The sequence below is a fragment of the Oncorhynchus keta genome, chromosome 17 (assembly GCF_023373465.1).
Source record: "Oncorhynchus keta strain PuntledgeMale-10-30-2019 chromosome 17, Oket_V2, whole genome shotgun sequence".
Lineage (NCBI taxonomy): Eukaryota > Metazoa > Chordata > Actinopteri > Salmoniformes > Salmonidae > Oncorhynchus > Oncorhynchus keta.
In genome coordinates, this window is record NC_068437.1 from 985176 (window position 1) to 1008307 (window position 23132).

Consider the following 23132-nt stretch of genomic DNA (forward strand, 5'->3'; position numbering starts at 1 on the left):
AACCCCTCTCACCCTTCTGCTAACCCCTCTCACCCTTCTGCTTACCCCTCTCACCTTCCTCACCCATCCTCCCCATTCCCTCCCCCCTTACTCTTCTCACCTGTCTGAAGCAGTGATCAGCAGGACTTTGTGGGCGTAGAAAGGTTTCCCCTCCACCAAAAATGTCACATCTGACATCTCCATGTTATTCAGAAAATGGGGGTCTGGAGGATCAGGAAAAAAACTTTGATTTCAACTAATATCCACTCCCTTGCAAATAAAAACTAAAACAATGAAAAACTAACACAGGAGTCGTTGGCCGGTTTCGGTTATGTTTGCTTGCACAAGAAGATCATTTTTATACAAATGTTTAATAAAATGTCATTACATTATCTGTTCATTTATTACATCTATTTGACAGGAACAATGCATCAATCAACATTTCTATAAATGCCCCAAAGTCAGCTAGCTAACTACTTTTCAACTGTAGTCCCAATTAGATAAAAACATTTAAAACAGTACACATAGAGCCGTTTAAAAAGTTTAGACATTAGACATTAGAAATCAAATTTCTTAATACAAATTCGCAATGATTACATTCAAATTCAATGTCTGGTTGAGACGATATCACTCCATAGTAACGTCTGTTTGCACAAACATCATTAAAAAGGAGATCTCCATTACCCAGCTGTGCTGAGAGGGTGGCCTTCATCTCCGGAATGGCCGGTAGTGGAGCCGGGCCGAAGCAGTGGCTAAAGATGGCTGCAAGCTGCTGGGTGATGGCATCGTTCTGAGAGGGAGTGAGGAAACTGGTTAGACTAGATCCAATAGCCTACGCATGAAAAGAACAATGTATTACAATACTGTTATTTATTTATATTTGCTTGTTCATTTCCTTCATTTTACCCTTGTTGAGTTGTTCATTCGTTTGTTTGTTTGTTCACTTTTGTCTTTACTATGAAATCTGAGCCATGTGAAAGCACATCGATGCCAACAGAGAAACCAGATTTGAGACCCAGACTAGAGAGTAGAGAGCAAATGAAAAAAGACCTGGATTCAAAGACTATTAGAAATCTTTCATTTACTTTGAGTCTTTGCTCTAGTCTGCCTGGAGTAAGAGATGGGAGGAGTTTGCAGTTTTGGGACTATTCCATTGGTCCAATAAGCCAGGCCCGCTCGATCAAGCACAGATAACGTATTTGAACCCAAGTCTGAGAGTGACATAAAGTTGACAAAGTGAAGTAAGGTGGCTGGCTCTACCTTGGTGGTTCGTAGGATGGTGAACATGAGGGGTAGGCCCAGAGAGACTAGCTCGTGGCAGTAGTCTTCCTCCCTGATGGAGGTGAACTCTCGAAGGAGGGACAGAGTGACCGAAGCCCTAGACTGCTGCTGGGCCACTCGCAGAGACTCCAGCCACACGTGCAGCTTCCATGGGACACCTGGACAAGTCACATTACACATGATGATAAAATCATTAGAAAGGGCATTTCCAAATACTGTACAGTACCAGTCAAAAGTTTGGACACACAAACTCATTGAAGGGTTTTTCTTTATTTTTACTATTTTCTACATTGTAGAATAATAGTTAAGACATCAAAACTATGAAATAACACACATGGAATCATGTAGTAACCAAAAAAAGCCGTCATTGTAAATAAGAATTTGTTCTTAACTGGCTTGCCTAGTTAAATACAAATTAAAAATTATAGCAATGATGGTCTGTCTTTTCTTGTTGCTGTTCTTGCCATAATATGGATTTGGTCTTTTACCAAATAGGGGTATCGTCTGTAAACCGCCCCTACCTTGTCGCAACAAAACGGATTCAAACGCGAAGGAAGGAAATTCCACAAATTAACTTTCAACAAGGCAGACCTGTTATTTGAAATGCATTCCAAGTAACTGTCATGAAGCTGGTTGAGAGAATGCCAAGAGTGTGCAAAGCTGTCATCAAGGCAAAGGTTGGCTACTTTGAAGAATCTAAAATATAAAATATATTTAGATTTGTTTAACACTTTTTTTTGGTTACTATATGATTCCATATGTGTTATTTCATAGTTTTGATGTCTTCACTATTAGAACATAGTAAAAATAAAGAACAACCCTTGAATGAGTAGGTGTGTCCAAACTAATTGACTGGTACTACATGTTCTATCCATCTTGTAAAAAGAACAAATATGCCAGCCAGCACACCATGGTCCTGTCTGACTTGAAGTAGATCCCATGCGAATCAGAAAATCCTCACTACTAAAAGGTGATGGGAGCCTAATAGGTTGTGTGCCTCTTAGTCTTTATCATGTACAGTATATTCATTTGCCCAGTATCTAAGGGCTCTATTCAATCCGCATTGTTGAAATTCAGCCTTACAGCGTGACAAAAATTGAAAGGCAATGTTCCCACTTTTAGCGGAGATGGTAAACGTTTGTTATGTCGGCTCAATCAAAAATGACCTTAAAATGTATATAGAGGAATCTGTAATGGTTCAGTTTTATAGAGGGTTATGAGATTTCCATCCATAATGTGACTATTTGGATTGATGATGAATTGATGCTTAACACAGCCTCTTTTATGTCACCATATTGAGGCGGTTTACACATTTTCTATCTGTGGTCCCATTCCCCACTTACCCAGTGCCCGTAGCTCCATGGTGACATCCAGGTAGCCGTGCTCGGCGCTGTAGTAGCTAGCCTCCTGAAGGGCCTTCATCCTGGCCTTGCACAGCCGTGGGATACCCCCCTCAGACGGGCACCCAGGGGATGGAGGAGGCAGGCTGGGGAGAGGGTAGGCATCCTCCCCTTCCACCCCTTCAGCTAGGATCTCTTCGAGGGAGAGGACGTCCTCTTTGACCTGCTGGGGCTGGGTGAGCAGTTTGCGCAACACGTTCCTGTTGGAGAGAGAGACAGGGGGAGGGAGGGAGAATGAGAAAGGGAGAGAGGGACGGAGGGAGGGAGAGAGGGCAGCAGGGGGAGTAGATGATAGGGAGGGCGAGGGAGAGAGCAAGTGAATCAGTGGAGGTTGTTTAAGATTTACTTGGGCAAAAGCTATCATGCACATGTAGCTACATTAATGGAGTCCGCTGGACATAGCCACAATTTCCACTCAAAGTTCCATGAAATGCAAAGGTATAGCTCCTCTTAAATGATATATAGGCATCCACGTGTGAAGTCTACATCCTGATCCCCTAACACACACACACACAGAACAGGTGGAGCACTCTACACTCTTCAACAGTTGGTTTCTGACAGATGGGCTATGGACGGAATGAAGCCCCTGATCCCACCCCTACATCCCCTTAAACACACACACACACACCCTTCCTCTAACCCCCTTATCACATATGCCAGGGGTAGTAAGTCAAGTATATGACAAATAACAGGGCTAGTACGGTTAACATAGGCTACATTTGACTACTCTCAAGTGTTTCTTTCCTACCCTTACTTAGAATGACAACACATTATAGGGAATTCCAATTCCATGGTGTTGCTTTCACTTATTCCAACTACTAAGCTAAACCAAGCCGAGTCAAACCAAGCTGTTGAGCAGTACTGAGCTGGCCTGGTTACGCATTCACTATTGTTGCTGTGAAAAGAACATATCTGAGCCAGCATAGTTTGGTTGGGTTGGTACAATAGTGTGATAAGGGTTCTTCAGACGGTCCTCCTCGTACCTGTGTCCGTGCGCTGCGGCGTGACTGAAGCAGTTCATGTCCTCATAGAGTGATGATGTCAAAGCGTTGCCATCATGGGTCTTGGACAGAGGGTCTGCCCCCCTGGTGAGGAGCAGGCTCACCATCTCATAGTTCCCTGGAGGCAAGGAAATCAAAGGGTTAATAGCGCAAAACGGATTTGTGCAACTCTGATCTGACAAACACAGTGAAACACCTTTGAACTAGAATCAAGGACGATAAAATATCACACTTACAATATACGACTTACAGACTTGCTCGTGTATATACACAAACACAAACACTCACGCACATACTTGTTGGGAGCGTACAGACTGTCATAAGCCGTGTGTGGTTTGTGTGTGTGTGTGTGTCCCTATCTGCAGCTTCTCAGATATCTGTGTGGCTCCCCCCCGCACACGCACACACACATAACGACAGACAGTGTGTTCATTCACTCCTAAACACTTATTCCCTCCCTACCTAATTCCTTCCATCCCTTATTAATTCTCTGAATTCATTCCTCACTATCCCTCCTTCAGTCAATCTCACACTCCTTCCCTTATATTCCTCCCTCGCACTAGTAACTGACCTCAGTAAATCAGAGCCAGCTTAACTTCTGTTGCTGTACAGAGTTACTGTACTGAGAAGAGCCCTATTCTACGAATGAGGTTTTCGGAGTTAGCAAGGTAACCTTTGTCAACTGAGTTCAACTCAGGATAAGTAGTAACATTAATTAACGTGATTCACCTTTTAGCAAGGAAACTAATCCTTCAGAACTAATCTGCTCCGGGGCAGTCTAACTCGGGGCTTACTCTATTTATCCTGGGTAAAGTGTTGGAGCTGTGAGTTGTGAGCTGTGAGTTGAGGACCAATGAAATCAGATTCCCTCCCTCTCGCAAAGATGGTGTGATCATCGCCTTCTTTTTAATGTAATTTGAGGAAGATGGCAGATGAAATATTTTATCAATCAAATGTGGTTGTTTTTTGTGTTAAAAATAGTCATGTTAAAACACCTATCACATAACACATTTAGAAATGAAAGAATGCATTTGAAACTTCAGCGCAGTAAAACTTTTGCATGACTTAATACAATTATTTTATCGATAGGAGTGAGAAAAAGGTGTTTGTGCTGTCGTGACATTACTTTCATTAATCTGATGACTGTTATTTATTTAATCCACTAACTATGTTTAATTGTTACCCGATTAAATTCATCAATTAACTCATTAAGAATTTGGGGCACCACTGAAGAGTTAATTCAAAGAGTTACCATCTACCGAATTTAACTCGACAAGGTCTTCATCTATAACATCCACAAAACAGTCAACATATTAATCATAACCTCTTATCATATCATCCTTCAAGAACAGTCAACCTCCTGCATCTGCAAAAAACCCATCCTTACTCGTGATTCAGTACTACACAAATTTGTTTATTTATTTACTAGCTAACTAAATAATAACAGGATAACATACATACTTAAAACATGAGACACTTGCAGACTTTTACAATATGGTGGCTACTACACAACACCATGGAGACAGAGAGAGACAGAGAGAGAGAGAGAGAGAGAGAGAGAGAGAGAGAGAGAGAGAGAGAGAGAGAGAGAGAGAGAGAGAAAGAGAGAGAGAGAGAGAGAGAGAGAGAGAGAGAGAGAGAGAGAGAGAGAGAAAAATACACTTATTGTCGACACAGAACTATTCTTTCAGTAATCATATAAATTGCACACGAATTGCCACCCATTTGGAGTAAGAAATCATTCATGTATTTATGTGTGAGGCCCTTTGTTCGGTCGGAACCAGCCCTCCTTAGGAACGTTGTTGGCCTTTCAGCAGCAAGCTGTATGGCTCTGATTGTCAGAAAGTGGTCTCCCCTTTCCCGTCTTCTACTGTTGTTCACTCTGGAAGATAGCTAGCCAGCCGTGTCCACGGTACCCATCGGTGATGAGCGTAGTAGGATAGTCTCACTTAGATTAGCTTTTCTAGATATTTGACTCAAGACAGCTAATCAGCTGTCTCAGTGGTTGTCTGAGAGGAGAGTTAGTTTTCCTCCTCGTGTTGGTATTCAGGATTCGGACCATGATGGACATGAGCTGCAGCTCGCAGTCTCTCTGGTCTAAAGGAAGGTGAGTTTATTTCTTCACCTCGTGTTGAGGTTCAAAGTTCAAACCATTTCAAACATGTAGCTCCCGCCGCACGTTTCCTGGTCTGAGATTCAGAGTTTAAACCACTTTAGACGTGGGCTGCAACTCCCCATATTTCCTGGTCTAATGCTAATCTCTGTGGGCAATCCTTTTATGCTCTTTGGCTGAAGGGCACGGTTCCATCAGGCTGACACACTCTTCTGACCTCACTCATGGTGTGGCTACTTACTGTGCAAAGTTTATAGGAGATAGAATCTCTTATACCTCCTACAATCGCATTCATATCTTTACTTCAATCAGATGAAAACGTTACAGATAAAGGGGATATACTTTCCAAGTTATAGTATTTAGACAATTTTTTATGACATCACAAAATAAAAACCAATATGAAATTAGTTTTCTATAGCTCAGCACTGACCCTTCCCCACATTCTTATGTTAGAATTATTGTTCCAGTATCCACTTTTGACTGTGTTAGAGTTTCGGAGGAAAAAACCTGTTAATTAACAAAGATATTCCTCTGGTGGATTTTACTGGAGGGGGAGAAGGAGCCCCCCTTCTCCTGTAATTTTACAACAGGGTGTGAACTGTCAAACCAGCCCAGTTCCCTTCTCGCCTCTTCTGTGGGTGAGAAAAGGTCTGGATATTGTCAACCATTGCCAAGCTGATCTGATCCATTGTGATCCTCACAGGACAGTCATTACAGTGCATTGAGAAGCACACCAAAGACAGCATTAACGATATGTTATTAAAGAAAGAAGGCAGCTCTTAACAGCCTATTTCGCACCATAGCCTACTGAATTTGTAAGTGGCAGGTGCACGATCAATATCCACCTTCGTAACATGGATGAAGCCTGAGCTGGAATGTAAAGCTGACTGAAGCTGGCTTGCTTTAGAAAACACTGAGTAGATCGTACACTGAGTAGATCTGAGTAGATCGAGCCGTGGTATACCTCTCAGGTCTGACATATATTTCCAGTACACACTTTTGAATGGATGCTTGTGTGTTAAAGTGTATGTGTGAGTGTTGAGTGGTTTGTGTGTACGTGTGTGCGTGCTTGTGAGTGTGTGTGTGCGCACGTGTGTATGCCATGTGGCTGTTCCCGCGTGTGCCCGTGTGGTGCCCACCTGCTGCAGATGCCAGCTGAAGAGGGGTGTCTGCTGTGCTCTCCTGCCCGTTTCGGATGGCTGCCCCTTCCACGTTAGCCCCTGCATCCAACAGCAGCTGCCAACGCACACACACACCACACAGGGTAAGGGTTAGGCACAACATACTCTAATCTACAGTATACACCCTGTCTGTTGAGGTGGAAGAAGGTGAAGCAAACCACGGCAAAATGATGATAGGTGTTTCTGTGAAAAAAGACACAAGGCCGGGATGCCAAAAAATGCAGATTATAAAGCGGTAGTTTGGGTGCTGATTGGCTGAAATGTGTATATTAGACAATATACCACGGGTATGATGCAAAAACCTTTGTTTACTATTTGATTGATGTTTGTAACCCGTTTATAATCGCAATAAGGCACCTCTAGGTCTTGTGGTATATGGCCAATATACCACACCCCCTTAGGCATTATTGCTTAATTAAAAACCTGTGTACTGAGATTGACTTTTATAGGTGATTTCTGCCTGTGCCAATATCTGTAGTGTTTAGAGCGAACATGATCTACATGGACATAGAAAATTGTACATTCAAAATTGTCTTTAAAAGTATATCATTGTGTGCTAATTGCTAATCTGCATTGCATTGAATCCAGGCCTTTGAAGTAAAAAAACATTTTTTTTTTTGGGGGGGGGGGGTTCCCTTTCTTCATCTGGAACAACATAAGGTGTGCCAATTAATAACTGTCTTTTCAGTCATTCATACCTGCACCACAGAGATGTGACCGTGCAGCACAGCGAAGGTAAGAGCCGCCCAGTGGCGACTGTCTGGGTGGACAGAGGGTTGTTTGGAAGAACAGGCAGGCACCTGGGCAGAAGAGAGAGGGAGAAGAGGTTATAGGTATCAATGTCATGATAGATGTTTACTGTAATGCATTGCTCACAGCTGCAATTTTACATTTTTAATTTAGGGCTCAATTCAATATATAGTGTTGAAGATCTGCATTGTAGCGAGACCTTCAGCGATACGGATTGAATCGAGCCTTTAGTCTTAGTCCTATTCAGAGTGACTTTCAATCAGCACATTCTACTGAGGTACACCAGGGCCAGCCGGTCATGGCCGGCCCTTGTCAAATTTACATCAGATGTGACTTTTCACAGCAGGTTAGGAGAATTTACGCAGCAGGTTAGAAGAATTAACGTAGCAGGTTAAAAGTAAAGGCCCCAACTATCATTTGGGTCGTCACCCGTTTCTTGTGTGATATACGTGGTTTATTGATAACAACTCTGTTCCCTACTATAGGCAGTTAGCTGCCGAGTGAATGCAACGTTGTAACTCTCCGACGTGAATAGTTGGCAACGATGTTTAGTTTCCAATTGCTACACAATAAGCTCAACTGAAATGGAACAATTGCGCATGATACACAGCCCTGTTTCTTTGTCTTCAAAGAAGGCGTGATCTTGAGGCCGTCTTTACTCTGCTTTGGAGAAAGGGGGATAATCAATACAATCTTTTCTAATTTGGTCAAATTCGGGTACACTTAGCTGGCATTTACCGGCTACCAGAAACCCTGCTCAAGAGTAACCAATCAGAGCAGGGAAAAAAAAGCCTTACCGCCACATCTAGGTTGGCCCCGGCATCAATCAACATCTGGACGAGAGCTTCATCTCCCGCTGAGCACGCATACATTAGAGGGGTCATACCCTGCAGAGAGAGGGAGAGAGAGGTCGAGAGAGAGAGAGAGAGAGAGAGAGGTCGAGAGAGAGAATGAGTGAGAGACAGAGAGAAAGAGAGAGAATGAGAGCGAGAGAGAGAATGAGAGAGAGAGAGAGAGAATGAGAGAGAGAGAGAGCGAGAGAATGAGTGAGAGAGAGAAAGTGAGAATGAGAGAGAGAGAATGAGAGAGACAGAGGATGTAATGCTTTGTTTAGAATATGATCTACCAACTGCAGCACGTTAGACCTCAACTCAGCAGTTGAGTTCACACAAAATGAGCACACACACACACACACACACACACACACACACACACACACACACACACACACACACACACACACACACACACACACACACACACACACACACACACACACACACACACAGCACCCCCCAATCCCACCTCACACACACCCTGCTCAACCCCTCACTCTCTCTCAATACCTGGTCATCCATGCTGTTTACCCCGTCAGGCCCCAGCAGGTCGATGGCCTGGCCAATCAGGTCGGTGCGTCCACAGTTGAGCATGCGGAAGCCCAGGTCCAAGTGAAACTTATCAGTGGCCGCCTTAGAGTCCAGACGCCTGAAAGAACTGAAACAACACTCAGGCCTGGGGGAGAAACAGCGGGAAGGGGGAAAGACAGAAGAAGATGAAGAAAAAGAAGAAGGACAACAGAAAGAGAGGACGGGAGAGACAAATGAAGGAGAAAAAGTTTATGGTTAGGTTAGTCAGTGTTCATCAATGTTAACAATGTTTATTTGAGGAGGATGATGCCTAGACTAGACATATGGTGTTAATCTAACTAGGCTGAGACCTTTTAAAAGGGACAGAAATAAAGTTTTGATGACTGATAAAGTAATGTGTTGATGATTTAACTAGCTAATTTGACAGAAGCAAAACATAAGTGAGAGACATATCTTTAAGCCTTTCCTCCATCAGCTGATCTACTGTAGGATCAGGTCTCCTCTGTCAATATAATCTCATTCATTGTGATCGAAAAGGCAAAACTGTTCCAAAATCAGATGTGTGCAGCGAGCAGTATCAGTGTTTACTGCCACGACCAATCAGATTACAGGGTCAGGAGGAAATGAACATTCAAAACTTGACAACTTCATTTTAGGCAAAGGGCATTTCAATAGACTTTTTAAAAAATGACTTACTACATTGTCCAGGACATAGATTAAAACAAGTAGTTGCACCGGAAAAACTGGGATTAAGTGGAAAAGTAGAATAAGTGTGGAGAATAACAGTAGTGATCTTGCTGACACAAGCACACTAATTACCCTATATGTTAGCATATTGCAAGGAATGAGAAAACTTACAATAGCTATTGTGAAAGACCAAATAAGTTCTATAGATATGCAGGAAATGTTAGTTGGTCAAAGTCAAAAATGTTTACCGGAGCCTGCATTTGGGCTTATTTTAATTATTGTTCATCAAGATACAGTTGAAGTCGGAAGTTACCATACACTCATGTTGGAGATATTAAAACTCATCTTTCAACCACTCCACAAATGTCTTGTTAACAAACTATAGTTTTGGCAAGTGGGTTAGGACATCTACTTTGTGCATGACAAGTCATTTTTCCAACAATTGTTTACAGACAGATTATTTCACTTATAATTCACTGTATCAGATGTCTTGTGGGTCATAAGTTTACATACACTAAGTTGACTGTGCCTTTAAACAACTTGGAAAATTCCAGAAAATTATGGCATGGCTTTAGAAGTGTCTGATAGGCTATGTGACATCATTTGACTCATTTGGAGGTGTACCTGTGGATGTATTTCAAGGCCTACCTTCAAAATCAGTGCCTCTTTGCTTGACATCATGGGAAAATCAAAACAAATTAGCCAAGACCTCAGAAAAGAATTGTAGACCTCCAAAAGTCTGATTCAGCCTTGGGAGCAATTTACAAACGCCTGAAGGTACCACATTCATCTGTACAAACAATAGTACGCAAGTATAAACACCACGGGACCACTCAGCCTTCATACCGCTCAGGAAGGAGACGCGTTCTGTCTCCTAGAGATGCTATAAAAAGTTCTGCTATAAATTCTCAGACAGCCCAAATATTCCTAGATGCCTTTCCAGACTCCCTCTGCCTACCCAAGGACGTCAGAGGACAAAAATCAGTTAACCACCTAACCGAGGAACTCAATTTAATCTTGCGCAATACCCTAGATGCAGTTGCACCCCTAAAAGCTAAAAACATTTGTCATAAGAAACTAGCTCCCTGGTATACAGAAAATACCCGAGCTCTGAAGCAAGCTTCCAGAAAATTGGAACAGAAATGGCGCCACACACCACTGTAAGTCTTCCGACAAGCTTGGAAAGACAGTACTGTGCAGTATCAAAGAGCCCTCACTGTTGCTCAATCATCCTATTTTTTTCCAACTTATTTGAGGAAAATAAGAACAATCCAACATTTATTTTTGATATTGTCGCAAAGCTAGCTGAAAAGCAGTATTTCCCAGGAGAGGATGGCTTTCACTTCAGCAGTAATAAATTCATGAACTTCTTTGAGGAAAAGATCATGATCATGAGAAAGCAAATTACGGACTCCTCTTTAAATCTGCGTCAGTCTGGTTTTAGACCCCATCATAGCACTGAGACTGCACTTGTGAAGGTGGTAAATTACCTTTTAATGGCGTCAGACCAAGGCTCTGCATCTGTCCTCGTGCTCCTAGACCTTAGTGCTGCTTTTGATACCATCGATCACCACATTCTTTTGGAGAGAATGGAAACCCAAATTGGTCTAACCGGACAAGTTCTGGCCTGGTTTAGATCTTATCTGTCGGAAAGATATCAGTTTGTCTCTGTGAATGGTTTGTCCTCCGATAAGTCAACTGTAAATGTTGGTGTTCCTCAAGGTTCCATTTTAGGACCACTATTGTTTTCACTATATATTTTACCTCTTGGTGATGTCATTCGGAAACATAATGTTAACTTTCACTCCTATGCGGATGACACACAGCTGTAATAATAATAATAATATATGCCATTTAGCAGACGCTTTTATCCAAAGCGACTTACAGTCATGTGTGCATACATTCTACGTATGGGTGGTCCCGGGAATCGAACCCACTACCCTGGCGTTACAAGCGCCATGCTCTACCAACTGTGCTACAGAAGGTACATTTCAATGAAGCATGGCGAGGCCCCAAAATTGCCCAAGCTGGAAGCCTGTGTTTCAGACATAAGGAAGTCGATGGCTGCAAACATTCTACTTTTAAACTCGGACAAAACAGAGATGCTTGTTCTAGGTCCCAAGAAACAAAGAGATCTTCTGTTGAATCTGGCAATTAATCTTGATGGTTGTACAGTCGTCTCAAATAAAACTGTGAAGGACCTCGGCGTTACTCTGGACCCTGATCTTTTGACGAACATATCAAGACCGTTTCAAGGACATTTTTTTCCCATTTACGTAACATTGCAAAAATCTGAAATCTTCTGTCCAAAAATGATGCAGAAAAATGTATCCATGCTTTTGATACTTCTAGGTTAGACTACTGCAATGCTCTACTTTCCGGCTACCCAGATAAAGCACAAACAGGTTATATCCTTCCTGTTTGGCCCTGTCGGGGGTGTCCTCAGATGGGGCCACAGTGTCTCCTGACCCCTCCCGTCTCAGCCTCCAGTATTTATGCTGCAGTAGTTTATGTGTCAGGGGGCTAGGGTCAGTTTGTTATATCTGTAGTACTTCTCCTGTCTTATTTGGTGTCCTGTGTGAATTTAAGTGTGCTCTCTCTAATTATATCTTTCTCCCTTTTTTTCTCTCTCTCTGAGGACCTGAGCCCTAGGACTACCTGACATGATGACTCCTTGCTGTCCTCAGTCCACCTGGCCGTGCTGCTACTCCAGTTTCAACTGTTCTGCCTTATTATTATTGGACTATGCTGGTCATTTATGAACATTTGAACATCTTCAGTTATAATCTCCACCCGGCACAGCCAGAAGAGGAAGGGCCAGCCCTCATAGCCTGATTCCTCCCTAGGCTTGGCCATTCTAGAAAGTTTTTAATATATGCCATTTAGCAGACGCTTTTATCCAAAGCGACTTACAGTCATGTGTGCATACATTCTACGTATGGGTGGTCCCGGGAATCGAACCCACTACCCTGGCGTTACAAGCGCCATGCTCTACCAACTGTGCTACTAGCCTCTGTGCTTCTACACCTGGATTGCTTGCTGTTTGGGGTTTTAGGCTGGGTTTCTGTACAGCACTTTGATATATCAGCTGATGTAAGAAGGGCTATATAAATAAATTCGAAACAAATGCAAACAATGGTACGCAAGTATAAACACAATGGGACTACACAGCCGTCATGACGCTCAGGAAGGAAACGCTTTCTGTCTCCTAGAGATGAACGTACTTTGGTGTGACAAGTTCAAATCAATCCCAGAACAACAGCAAAGGACCTTGTGAAGATGCTGGAGGAAACAGGTACAAAAGTATTTATATCCACAGTAAAACGAGTCCTATATCGACATAACCTGAAAGGCCGCTCAGCAAGGAAGAAGCCACTGCTTCAAAACAGCCATAAAAAAAGCCAGACTTGCAACTGTACATGGGGACAAAGATCGTACTTTTTGGAGAAATGTCCTCTGGTCTGATGAAACAAAACTAGAACTGTTTGACCATAATGACCATCGTTATGTTTGGAGAAAAAAGGGGGAGGGACGCAAGCCGAAGGAGACCATCCTAACCGTGAAGCACAGGGGTGGCAGCATCATGTTGTGGGGGTGCTTTGCTGCAGGAGGGACTGGTGGACTTCACAAAATAGATGGCATTATGATGTAGGAAAATTATGTGGATATATTGAAGCAGCATCTCAAGACGTCAGTCAGGAAGTTAAAGCTTAGTCGCAAATGGGTCTTCCAAATGGACAATGACCTCAAGCATACTTCCAAAGGTGTGGCAAAATGGCTTAAGGACAACAAAGTCAAGGTATTGGAGTGGCCATCACAAAGCCCTGACCTCAATCCTATAGAACATGTGTTGGCAGTACTGAAAAAGTGTGTGCCAGCAAGAAGGGCTACAAAACCGACTCAGTTCCACCAGCTCTGTCAGGAGGAATGGGCCAAAATTCACCCAAGTTATTGTGGGAAGCTTGTGGAAGGCTACCTGAAAAGTGTGATCCAAGTTAATCCATTTAAAGGCAATGCTACCAAATACTAATAGAGTGTATGTAAACTTCTGACCCACTTGGAATGTGATGAAAAAAATAAAAGCTGAAATAAATCATCTACTATCTACTATAATAAACTATCTACTATCATCTACTATTATTCTGACATTTAACATTCTTAAAATAAAGTGGTGATCCTAACTGACCTAAAACAGGTAATTTTTACTAGGATTAAACGTCAGGAATTGTGAAAAACTAAGTTTAAATATATTTGGCGATGGTGTTTGTAAACCTCCGACTTAAAACTGTAAATTAAATACACTACCATACAATTAATGTGGGGGCCCTAGGATATTTTTGCTCTTTTGAAGTTAATTTCCTGCAATTCTATATAGTGTAAAATGGACTGTCTGTTGTTGCTGTTTTTTGTTTTGTTTTTTACAACACCAGGATTTATGAAAATTTTCGCAGCAGATGGAAACTATTATCTTTGACTTCACCATCTATTCATATGTCCAAAGTTTTAGCATCTTTCATAAATGCTTTTAAATTCACCTTTATTTAACTAGGCAAGTCAGTTAAGATCAACTTCTTATTTACTAGGACGACGCTGAGATAATTATGCGCCACCCGATGGGACTCCCAATCACGGCCGGTTGTGATACAGCCTGGATTCAAACCAGGGGGTCTGTAAGTGACGCTTCTAACACTGAGATGCAGTGCCTTAGACCTCTGCGTCACTCGGGAGCCCAAAAGAGACATGCACTGGCAGGCTTTTGAGGCGGAATAGCAAAGCCAAGTCAACCCATGCTCATGGTTCTCACAGGAGAAGTGAAAGTATAGGCTACAATTACTTTGCAAATGATGCACTTCACAAATGACATGTTACAACACCGTGAGGTCATTGGACACGAAACACCAATACGAATGTAATAACAGCGCCACAAACAGATAAACAAGTTCCTTGAATTTTCACTTGTCGTTTAGCTGCACCAATCAAAGCAGTTTTGGGGTGACGGGGGAGCATATGGAGCGATTTCTGTGCCAACAGAATTGTATTTGAATTTTATCATTTTGAATTTGAATTTGAATTTAGATATTGCATTTGAATGTGATATTTTTGAATGTGGATATTCAAATGTAATATTTATATACAGTGAACTCGGAAAGTATTCAAACCACTTTACATTATCCACACTTCGTTATGTTACAGCCTTATTGTAAAATGGATTAAATGTCTTACCCCATAATCACAAAGTAAACATTTTTTTGAGAAATGTTTGCTAATTAATTACTTTTTATTGACTGAAATATCACATTTACATAAGTATTCAGACCCTTGATTCAGTATTTTTGAAGCACCTTTGGCAGCCTCCAATCTTCTTGGGTATGACGCTACAAGCTTGGCACAGATGCTCTCAAGCTCTGGTTGGATGGGGAGAGTCGCTGCACAGCAATTTTCAGGTTCTCTCCAGAGATGCTCGATCGGGTTCAAGCCCGGGATCTAGTTGGGCCACTCAAGAACATTTAGAGACTTGGTGGAGTGCGGCAGAGATGGTTGTCCTTCTGGAAGATTCTCCCATCTCCACAGAGGAACTCTGGAACTCAGAGTGACCATCAGGTTTTGGTCACCTCCCTGACCAAGGTCCTTCTCCCCTGATTGCTCAGTTTGGCCGAGCGGCCAGCTCTTGGAAGAGTCTTGGCGGTTCCAAACTTATTCCATTTAAGAATGATTCCCTGTGTTCTTGGGACATTCAATGCTGCAGACATTTCCCCAGATCTGTGCCCTAACACAATCCTGTCTCGGAGCACTATGGATAATTCCTTCAACCTCATGGCTTGGTTTTTGCTCTGACATGCACTGACATGCACTGGACCTTATATAGACAAGTGTGTGCATTTCCAAATCGTGTCCAACCAATTGAATTGACCAAAGGTGGACTCCTATCAAGTTGTAGAAACAGAAACAGGATGCACCTGAGCTCAATTTTGTGTCACAAAGCAAAGGGTTGGAATACTTACGTAAATAAGTGATATGGTTTTTTATATGTTATAAATTTGCTTTGTAATTATGGGTTAATGTGTGTAGATTGATGATGATTTTTTTTTAGAATAAGGCTGTAACGTAACAAAATCTGGAAAAAGTAAAGGGGTCTGAGTACTTTCCGAATGCAATGTAAATAAACTCAGCAAAACAAAAACGTCCCTTTTTCTGGACCCTGTCTTTCAAAATTCGTAAAAATCCGAATAACTTTACAGATCTTCAATGTAAATGGTTTAAGAGACTCTGGGGGCAGTATTTCATTTTTGGATGAAAAAAAGTTCCCGTTTCAAACAAGATATTTTGTCACGAAAAGATGCTCGACTAGCATATAATTGACAGCTTTGGAAAGAAAACACTCGGACGTTTCCAAAACTGCAAAGATATTATCTGTGAGTGCCACAGAACTGATGATACAGGCGAAACCAAGATGAAACTTCAAACAGGAAGTGAGACAGATTTTTGAGGCGCTGTGTTCCAATGTCTCCTTATATGGCTGTGAATGCGCCAGGAACGAGCCTACACTTTCTGTCGTTTCCCCAAGGTGTCTGCAGCATTGTGACGTATTTGTAGGCATATCATTGGAAGATTGACCATAAGAGACTACATTTACCAGGTGTCCGCCTGGTGTCCTCCGTCGAAATTGGTGCGTAATCTCCAGCTGCAAGTATTCTTCCATGTGATTCAGAGGAGAAACCAAACTTCCACGAATGATATATCATCGAATAGATATGTGAAAAACACCTTTGAGGATTGATTCTAAACAACGTTTGCCATGTTTCTGTCGATATTATGGAGTTAATTTGGAAAAAAAGTTTGGCGTTTTGATGACTGAATGAGGTAAATGATTTTATTTGAATGCTTTTCTTGTTTTTGTGAAAATGTTGCCCGCTGAATGCCAGGCTTAATGCTATGCTAGCTATCAATACTCTTACACAAATGCTTGTTTTGCTATGGTTGAAAAGCAAATTTTGAAAATCTGAGATGACAGTGTTGTTAACAAAAGGCTAAGCTTGAGAGCCAATATATTTATTTCATTTCATTTGCGATCTTCATGAATAGTTAATGTTGCGTTATGGTAATGAGCTTGAGGCTATGATTACGCTCTCGGATACGGGATTGCTAGTTTCAAGAGGGTTAGGGTTAGGGTTAAAAAGAAAAAATCCAGAAAATCACATTGTAGGATTTTTTATGAATTTATTTGCAAATTAAGGTGGAAAATAAGTATTTGGTCACCTACAAACAAGCAATATTTCAGGCTCTCACAGATCTGTAACTTCTTCTTTAAGAGGCTCCTCTGTCCTCCATCTCGTTACCTGTATTAATGGCACCTGTTTGAACTTGTTATCAGTATAAAAGATACTGGTCCACAACCTCAAACAGTCACACTCCAAACTCCACTATGGCCAAGACCAAAGAGCTGTCGCAGGACACCAGAAACAAAATTGTAGACCTGCACGAGGCTGGGAAGACTGAATCTGCAATAGGTAAGCAGCTTGGTTTGAAGAAATCAACTGTGGGAGCAATTATTAGGACATGGAAGATATTCAAGACCACTTATAATCTCCCTCGATCTGGGGCTCCACGCAAGATCTCACCCTGTGGGGTCAAAATGATCACAAGAACGGTGAGCAAAAATCCCAGAACCACACGGGGTGAGGGACCTAGTGAATGGCCTGCAGAGAGCTGGGACCAAAGTAACAAAGCCTACCATCAGCAAGGGCATTGAAGATGAAACGTGGCTGGGTCTTTCAGCATGACAATGATCCCAAACACACTGCCCGGGCAACGAAGGAGTGGCTTCGTAAGAAGCATTTCAAGGTCCTGGAGTGGCCTAGCCAGTCTCCAGATCTCAACCCCATAGAAAATCTTTGGAGGGATTTGAAAGTCCGTGTTGCCCAGCAACAGCCCCAAAACATCACTGCTCTAGAGGAGATCTGCATGGAGGAATGGCCCAAAATACCAGCAACAGTGTGTGAAAACCTTGTGAAGACTTACAGAAAACGTTTTACCTCTGTCATTGCCAACAAAGGGTATATAACAAAGTATTGAGATAAACTTTTGTTATTGACCAAATACCTATTTTCCACCATAATTTGCAAATAAATTCTTAAAAAATCCTACAATGTGATCTTCTGGATTTCTTTTTCTCATTTTGGCTGTCATAGTTGAAGTGTACCTATGGTGAAAATTACAGGCCTCTCTCATCTTTTTAAGTGGGAGAACTTGCACAATTGGTGGCTGACTAAATACTTTTTTGCCCCACTGTTTGTGTATATATATATATATATATATATATTTTCTGGTTAAAAAAAAAATTAAGATGCAAAAACACGTTTTGCACCCCTTATTTTAATTTGCTCTATGGCTCAGGTGGCCAAGTGTAGGCTATGGCAAAAATATTTTTGGCTCAGTTGTGACTCACGAAGAGGTAGATATTTGCAGGTGTTTCTGATTAATAAACATGCTGGTGGGTGATAACATTCAAAGAAAACCCATCCCTGAAAAGAAATGTAGACCACAAAGTATTAGCACGTCATATCAGAGGGAAACACAAGGCATTGACATTAAAAAAATCAGAAGCCCCTATTTCAAGCCCAAATACACTGAACAAAAATATAAATGCAACATGTAAAGTGTTCATCCCATGTTTCATGAGTCAAAATAAAATATCGCAGAAATGTTCCATATGCACAAAACGCTGATTTCTCTCAAATTTGTTTAAATCCCTTTTAGTGAGCATTTCTCCTATGCCAAGATAATCCATCGACCTGACAGGTGTGGCATATGAAGAAGCTGATGAAAAGCTATGATCATTACACAGGTGAACCTTGTACTGGGGACAATAAAAGGCCACCTTAAAATGTGCAGTTTTGTCACGGATGTCACAAGTTTTGAGAGAGTGTACAGTAGGCATACTGACTGCAGGAATGTCTACCAGAGCTGTTGCCAGAGAATTGAATGTTCATTTCTCTACCATAAGATGCCTCCAACATCATTTTAGAGAATTTGGCAGTACGTCCAACCGGCCTCACAACTTCAGACCGCGTGTAACCACGCCAGCCTAGGACCTCCAAATCCAGCTTCTTCTCCGTGCTGAGGAGTATTTCTGTCTGCAATAAAGCCCTTTTGTGGGGAAAAAATGATTCTGATTGGCTGGGCCTGGCTCCCCAGTGGGTGGGCCTGGCTGCCAAGTGGGTGGGTCTAAAGCCCTCCAAGGCCAACCAATGGCTGCACCCCTGCCCAGTCATGTGAAATCCATAGATTAGGCCTAATTCATTAATTTAAATTTCCTTACACAAACTCTAACTCAGTAAAACCTTTGAAATCGTTGCATTTTGTGTTTATACTTTCGTTCAGTATATATCATACTTTGACTAATATGATGACTTAATGACTTCAATCATTGTCCAACATCATGAGTAATCTCTGGGCATCGTCTTGTGGTACTTTAAACCACATCAGGCAACCACTTTTGAGGTCTTGGAAAAATACCCCAAAAACATTTTTTGGAGGCTGTATCTGCCCTTTAATTTAATTGTACACCAGCAAGAGACCTAGTTTTGTCTGGCTTTGTTTTTGTACTGTGCAATGTACAGTATTGTACATATGATGGCAGAGTTTGCAAAAACAAATGACCACCCGATTGATAGGCTATAAATCTTAATGGAAAAAACAATTGGCATGCTAACTGGCTACACAACACACACGGGCACACACAAACAGGCCTTACTTCTTCAGAAATCTGCTGGAAATACAAATCACTGATTTCTTTTCATGAATTATGCGAAACGAGTTACATTGAAATAACCTACCGCTATTTTTCGTCTATGAGCTGCACCACATGACAACCAATTGTTTGAGCTGTGCACTCTTGCTGCCTGACCAATGATGTTCTGCTCAAACTAAGCTATGAGTGCGGTGTGTGTGTAACACACATTACGTAACACACACATTATTTCACCTTTATTTAACTAGGCAAGTCAGTTTAAGAACAAATTCTTATTTACAATGACTGAACCCTTCCCTAACGACACTGGGCAATTGTGCGCCGTCCAATGGGACTCCCAATCACGGCCAGTTGTGACACAGCCTGGGAACGAACCAGGGTCTGTAGTGATGTCTCAAGCGTTGCAATCCAGTGCCTTAGACCGCTGTGCCACTAGGAACATAGTAAGGTGTATGTTGATCGGCTACTGCTGCCACAATTGCCCCTTTTCTCCCTCCCTCCTCTCCATTTTTGCTAGGGATTTCTGAGATTTTTGATATGTTAAAAAATCTTAAGCTAATAAGTGGCTTTTGCCTTTTTTCTAACAAGGGGTATGGCCTACCCCGCGCACCCTCTCAATTCGAGCCCTGCATGTAGGAGTGTGTTTCAAAGAGCACTCTGATAGTCTGATAGTAAGCTACCTGCATCTCTGCTGTCTATTAAACTGCATGTGTGTGTGTGTGTGTGTGTGTGTGTGTGTGTGTGTGTGTGTGTGTGTGTGTGTGTGTGTGTGTGTGTGTGTGTGTGTGTGTGTGTGTGTGTGTGTGTGTGTGTGTGTGTGTGTGTGTGTGTGTGTGTGTGTGTGTGTGTGTGTGTTTTTGCTCTCTCTCTTACTTCAGCTGTCTGGGTTCACAGTCCATGCCTGGGAGGAGCTGTCTAGCGGTCTGTCTGACATCATCGCTGTCCACCAATAGGCTGCGGCGGTGCTCAGCGTGCACAATAGCCACTCGCATCCACTCCATCAGGGGTGGCAGCAGCAGGAAGGGCCTATGGAAGACACAGAATGGTGTTACAGAACAATTCACACCCCATCAATACCCGTATCCTTCAGAAAGGGGCTATGGAGAGAGAAATTCTCTATTTCCTATTAAGTGCAGTCATTTTGACCAGGGCCCATAGTGCTCAGTGACAGGGTGCAATTTGGGGCGCTTGATATTATATAGCTCCCTTAATGCAATATCTTCTATTTTGCCCCAAATATGAGCTCCAGGGAGAACCAGTTAAGGAAAGAAGGGCTTGTGTCCCAAATGTGTAAAACAGGGCTTGTGTCCCAAATCGCACCAATAGGAGAAAAGTAGTGCACTATTTAGGGGATAAGGTGCCATTTGGGACACACACTGGGGCTGGATGGGAAACCAATCTGTCCCAAATAACATCCTGTTTTGAAAGAGGAACTCCAACTTTCCAGTCTAAATATGCATTTACTAAATGTAGCAAGTGATTTAGCTACCCAGGAGAGTTCAGGGAGAGAGAGAAAAGAGAGAGAGCGTGTTCTTTCCTTTTTGAGTATCTCTGGCTCAGACCAGCATTCAGCAGGATAACATCTCCTGACCCTGAACACCACTTGTGTGTGTCTGTTTGTACATCCTTGTGTATCTTGACTGGAACGAATTGCAAAAATTGCTGAAGTTGGAGACTTATACAGTGGGGCAAAAAAGTATTTAGTCAGCCACCAATTGTGCAAGTTCTCCCACTTAAAAAGATGAGAGAGGCCTATAATTTATCATAGGTACACTTCAACTATGACAGACAAAATGAGAAAAAAAATCCAGAAAATCACATTGTAGGATTTTTAATTGAATTTATTTGCAAATTATCAGCTATCTGAGCAGCTCTCTGCAGCTCACCGATCGCTGCAGCTGTACACAGCCCATCTGTAAATAGCCCATTCAACTACCTACCTCATCCCGATATTGTTTTTATTTACATTTGTTTTGCTTTTTTGCACACCAGTATTTCTACTTGCACATCATCGTCTGCACATTTATCACTCCAGTGTTAATTTTCTAAATTCTAATTACTTCGCTATTATGGCCTATTTATTGCCTTTACCTCCTTACTCCATTTGCACACACTGTATATAGATGTTTCTATTGTTATTGACTGTATTTTTGTTTTATCTCATGTGCAACTCTGTGTTGTGTTGTTTTTTTCTCCGACTGCTTTGCTTTATCTTGGCCAGGTTGCCGTTGTAATTGAGAACTTGTTCTCAACTGGCCTACCTGGTTAAATAAAGGTGAAATAAAAATAACATTAAAATTATTCTGCCTGCTAGCCATGTAATAGAGATGGAAGCGGTCAAGGAGGTGAGACCAGTATAGAACCAGAGTGTCATTGATTCCCGCCCCCCTTCTTCACCCACCACTTAACCCCTCCCCCTAAACCTGAGCCTGTTAGCAACTACCAATTCCCCCTAAACCTTTTAAAATCCCACCAACACCCTACCCCCTATTTCCTAATCACCTGCCCATCAATTGCCTACACACACTCACAGAACTTCCATCCCCCACCCTCAGCTCCCACCTACCAAGCCAACCCATAGCTGCAACCCCCAACTTCAATTATTCAAACCCCCAGCCCCCATCGGGCCCCTGGCTGCCTCTCAACTGTCAGACCGAGGTTACAGCAACAGAGACTTTCCCTGTTCTGTCACTCTATGTGAATGCACTGGAGCATCTGTCCCTCTTTCTTGTCTCCGTCACTAGAGGTTGTTAAGACAACTGAATGACAGTATCAATGCTAGCCAACAATGCTATTGAAGTTTAAGAGTGCTAACAATGAGAACAATGTGAATGAGACCACCTTGGAGTTGCCTGCTGTGCCAGAGTGTAGATGCATGAATGACACCACAGGTGTTCGGCTGCTCATTATCCACAGTCAACACACACTACGGAGACGGTGTGTGTGTTCGTGTGTCTCCAGGGCGTTGCTCAGAATAACATCACAGCACGAGTGTGTGTGATAACACAAATCTTGAGAGATGAGGGAGACAGTGTTCAAAACACTCATTACTATCACTGTTTGCTGCTTCACCACGATCAAAGACTGCAATAAAACAATACAACTCCTCCTATATTGATGTTTTATTGTCACATACACCAGATACATGCAGTGAAATGTGTTTTTTTTTTTACACAGGGTCAGCCATAGTAGTACGGCGCCCCTGGAGCAAATTCGGGTTAAGTGCCCTTTCTCAAGGGCACTTCGAAAATATGTTGAACCTTTAAGGCTTTTCGAACCCTCTATCCACTAAGCTACGTGCCACATATACTCCTATTGTTTACTACTGGCTCTGTAATCCCATCTATATTTAAATATAACAGCAAACACTTAGACAATAATATGCAAGAATCCAGATACGGCAAGCAGTGATATTGTTGATGTGTTTGGGAGTGAGGGAGGGAAGGAGGGAGTGAGGGAGGGAAGGAGGGAGTGAGGGAGGGAAGGAGGGAGTGAGGGAGGAGGGGAGGGAGGGAGGGAAGGGGGAAGGAGGGAGGAGGGAAGGAGAGGGAAGGGAAGGAGGGAGGGAGGAGGGAGGGAAGGAGGGAGGGAGGGAGGGAGGGAAGGAGGGAGTGAGGGGAGG

At 42.4% G+C, this 23132-nt stretch overlaps 1 protein-coding gene across 1 annotated transcript in view; it reads right to left on the bottom strand.

The window, feature by feature from the left end:
• Nucleotides 1–23132, bottom strand: part of abtb2b (ankyrin repeat and BTB (POZ) domain containing 2b) — a 145803-nt gene that overhangs the window by 5839 nt on the left and 116832 nt on the right. The window contains exons 4-13 of the mRNA XM_052465215.1: nucleotides 20384–20536; nucleotides 9052–9217; nucleotides 8503–8592; nucleotides 7654–7755; nucleotides 6914–7010; nucleotides 3644–3779; nucleotides 2604–2860; nucleotides 1240–1418; nucleotides 664–769; nucleotides 101–203 (exon numbers count right to left, since the gene is read on the bottom strand). Of these exons, the coding sequence (XP_052321175.1) occupies nucleotides 101–203; nucleotides 664–769; nucleotides 1240–1418; nucleotides 2604–2860; nucleotides 3644–3779; nucleotides 6914–7010; nucleotides 7654–7755; nucleotides 8503–8592; nucleotides 9052–9217; nucleotides 20384–20536 (1389 nt within the window). The remainder of the gene's footprint in view (nucleotides 1–100; nucleotides 204–663; nucleotides 770–1239; nucleotides 1419–2603; nucleotides 2861–3643; nucleotides 3780–6913; nucleotides 7011–7653; nucleotides 7756–8502; nucleotides 8593–9051; nucleotides 9218–20383; nucleotides 20537–23132) is intronic.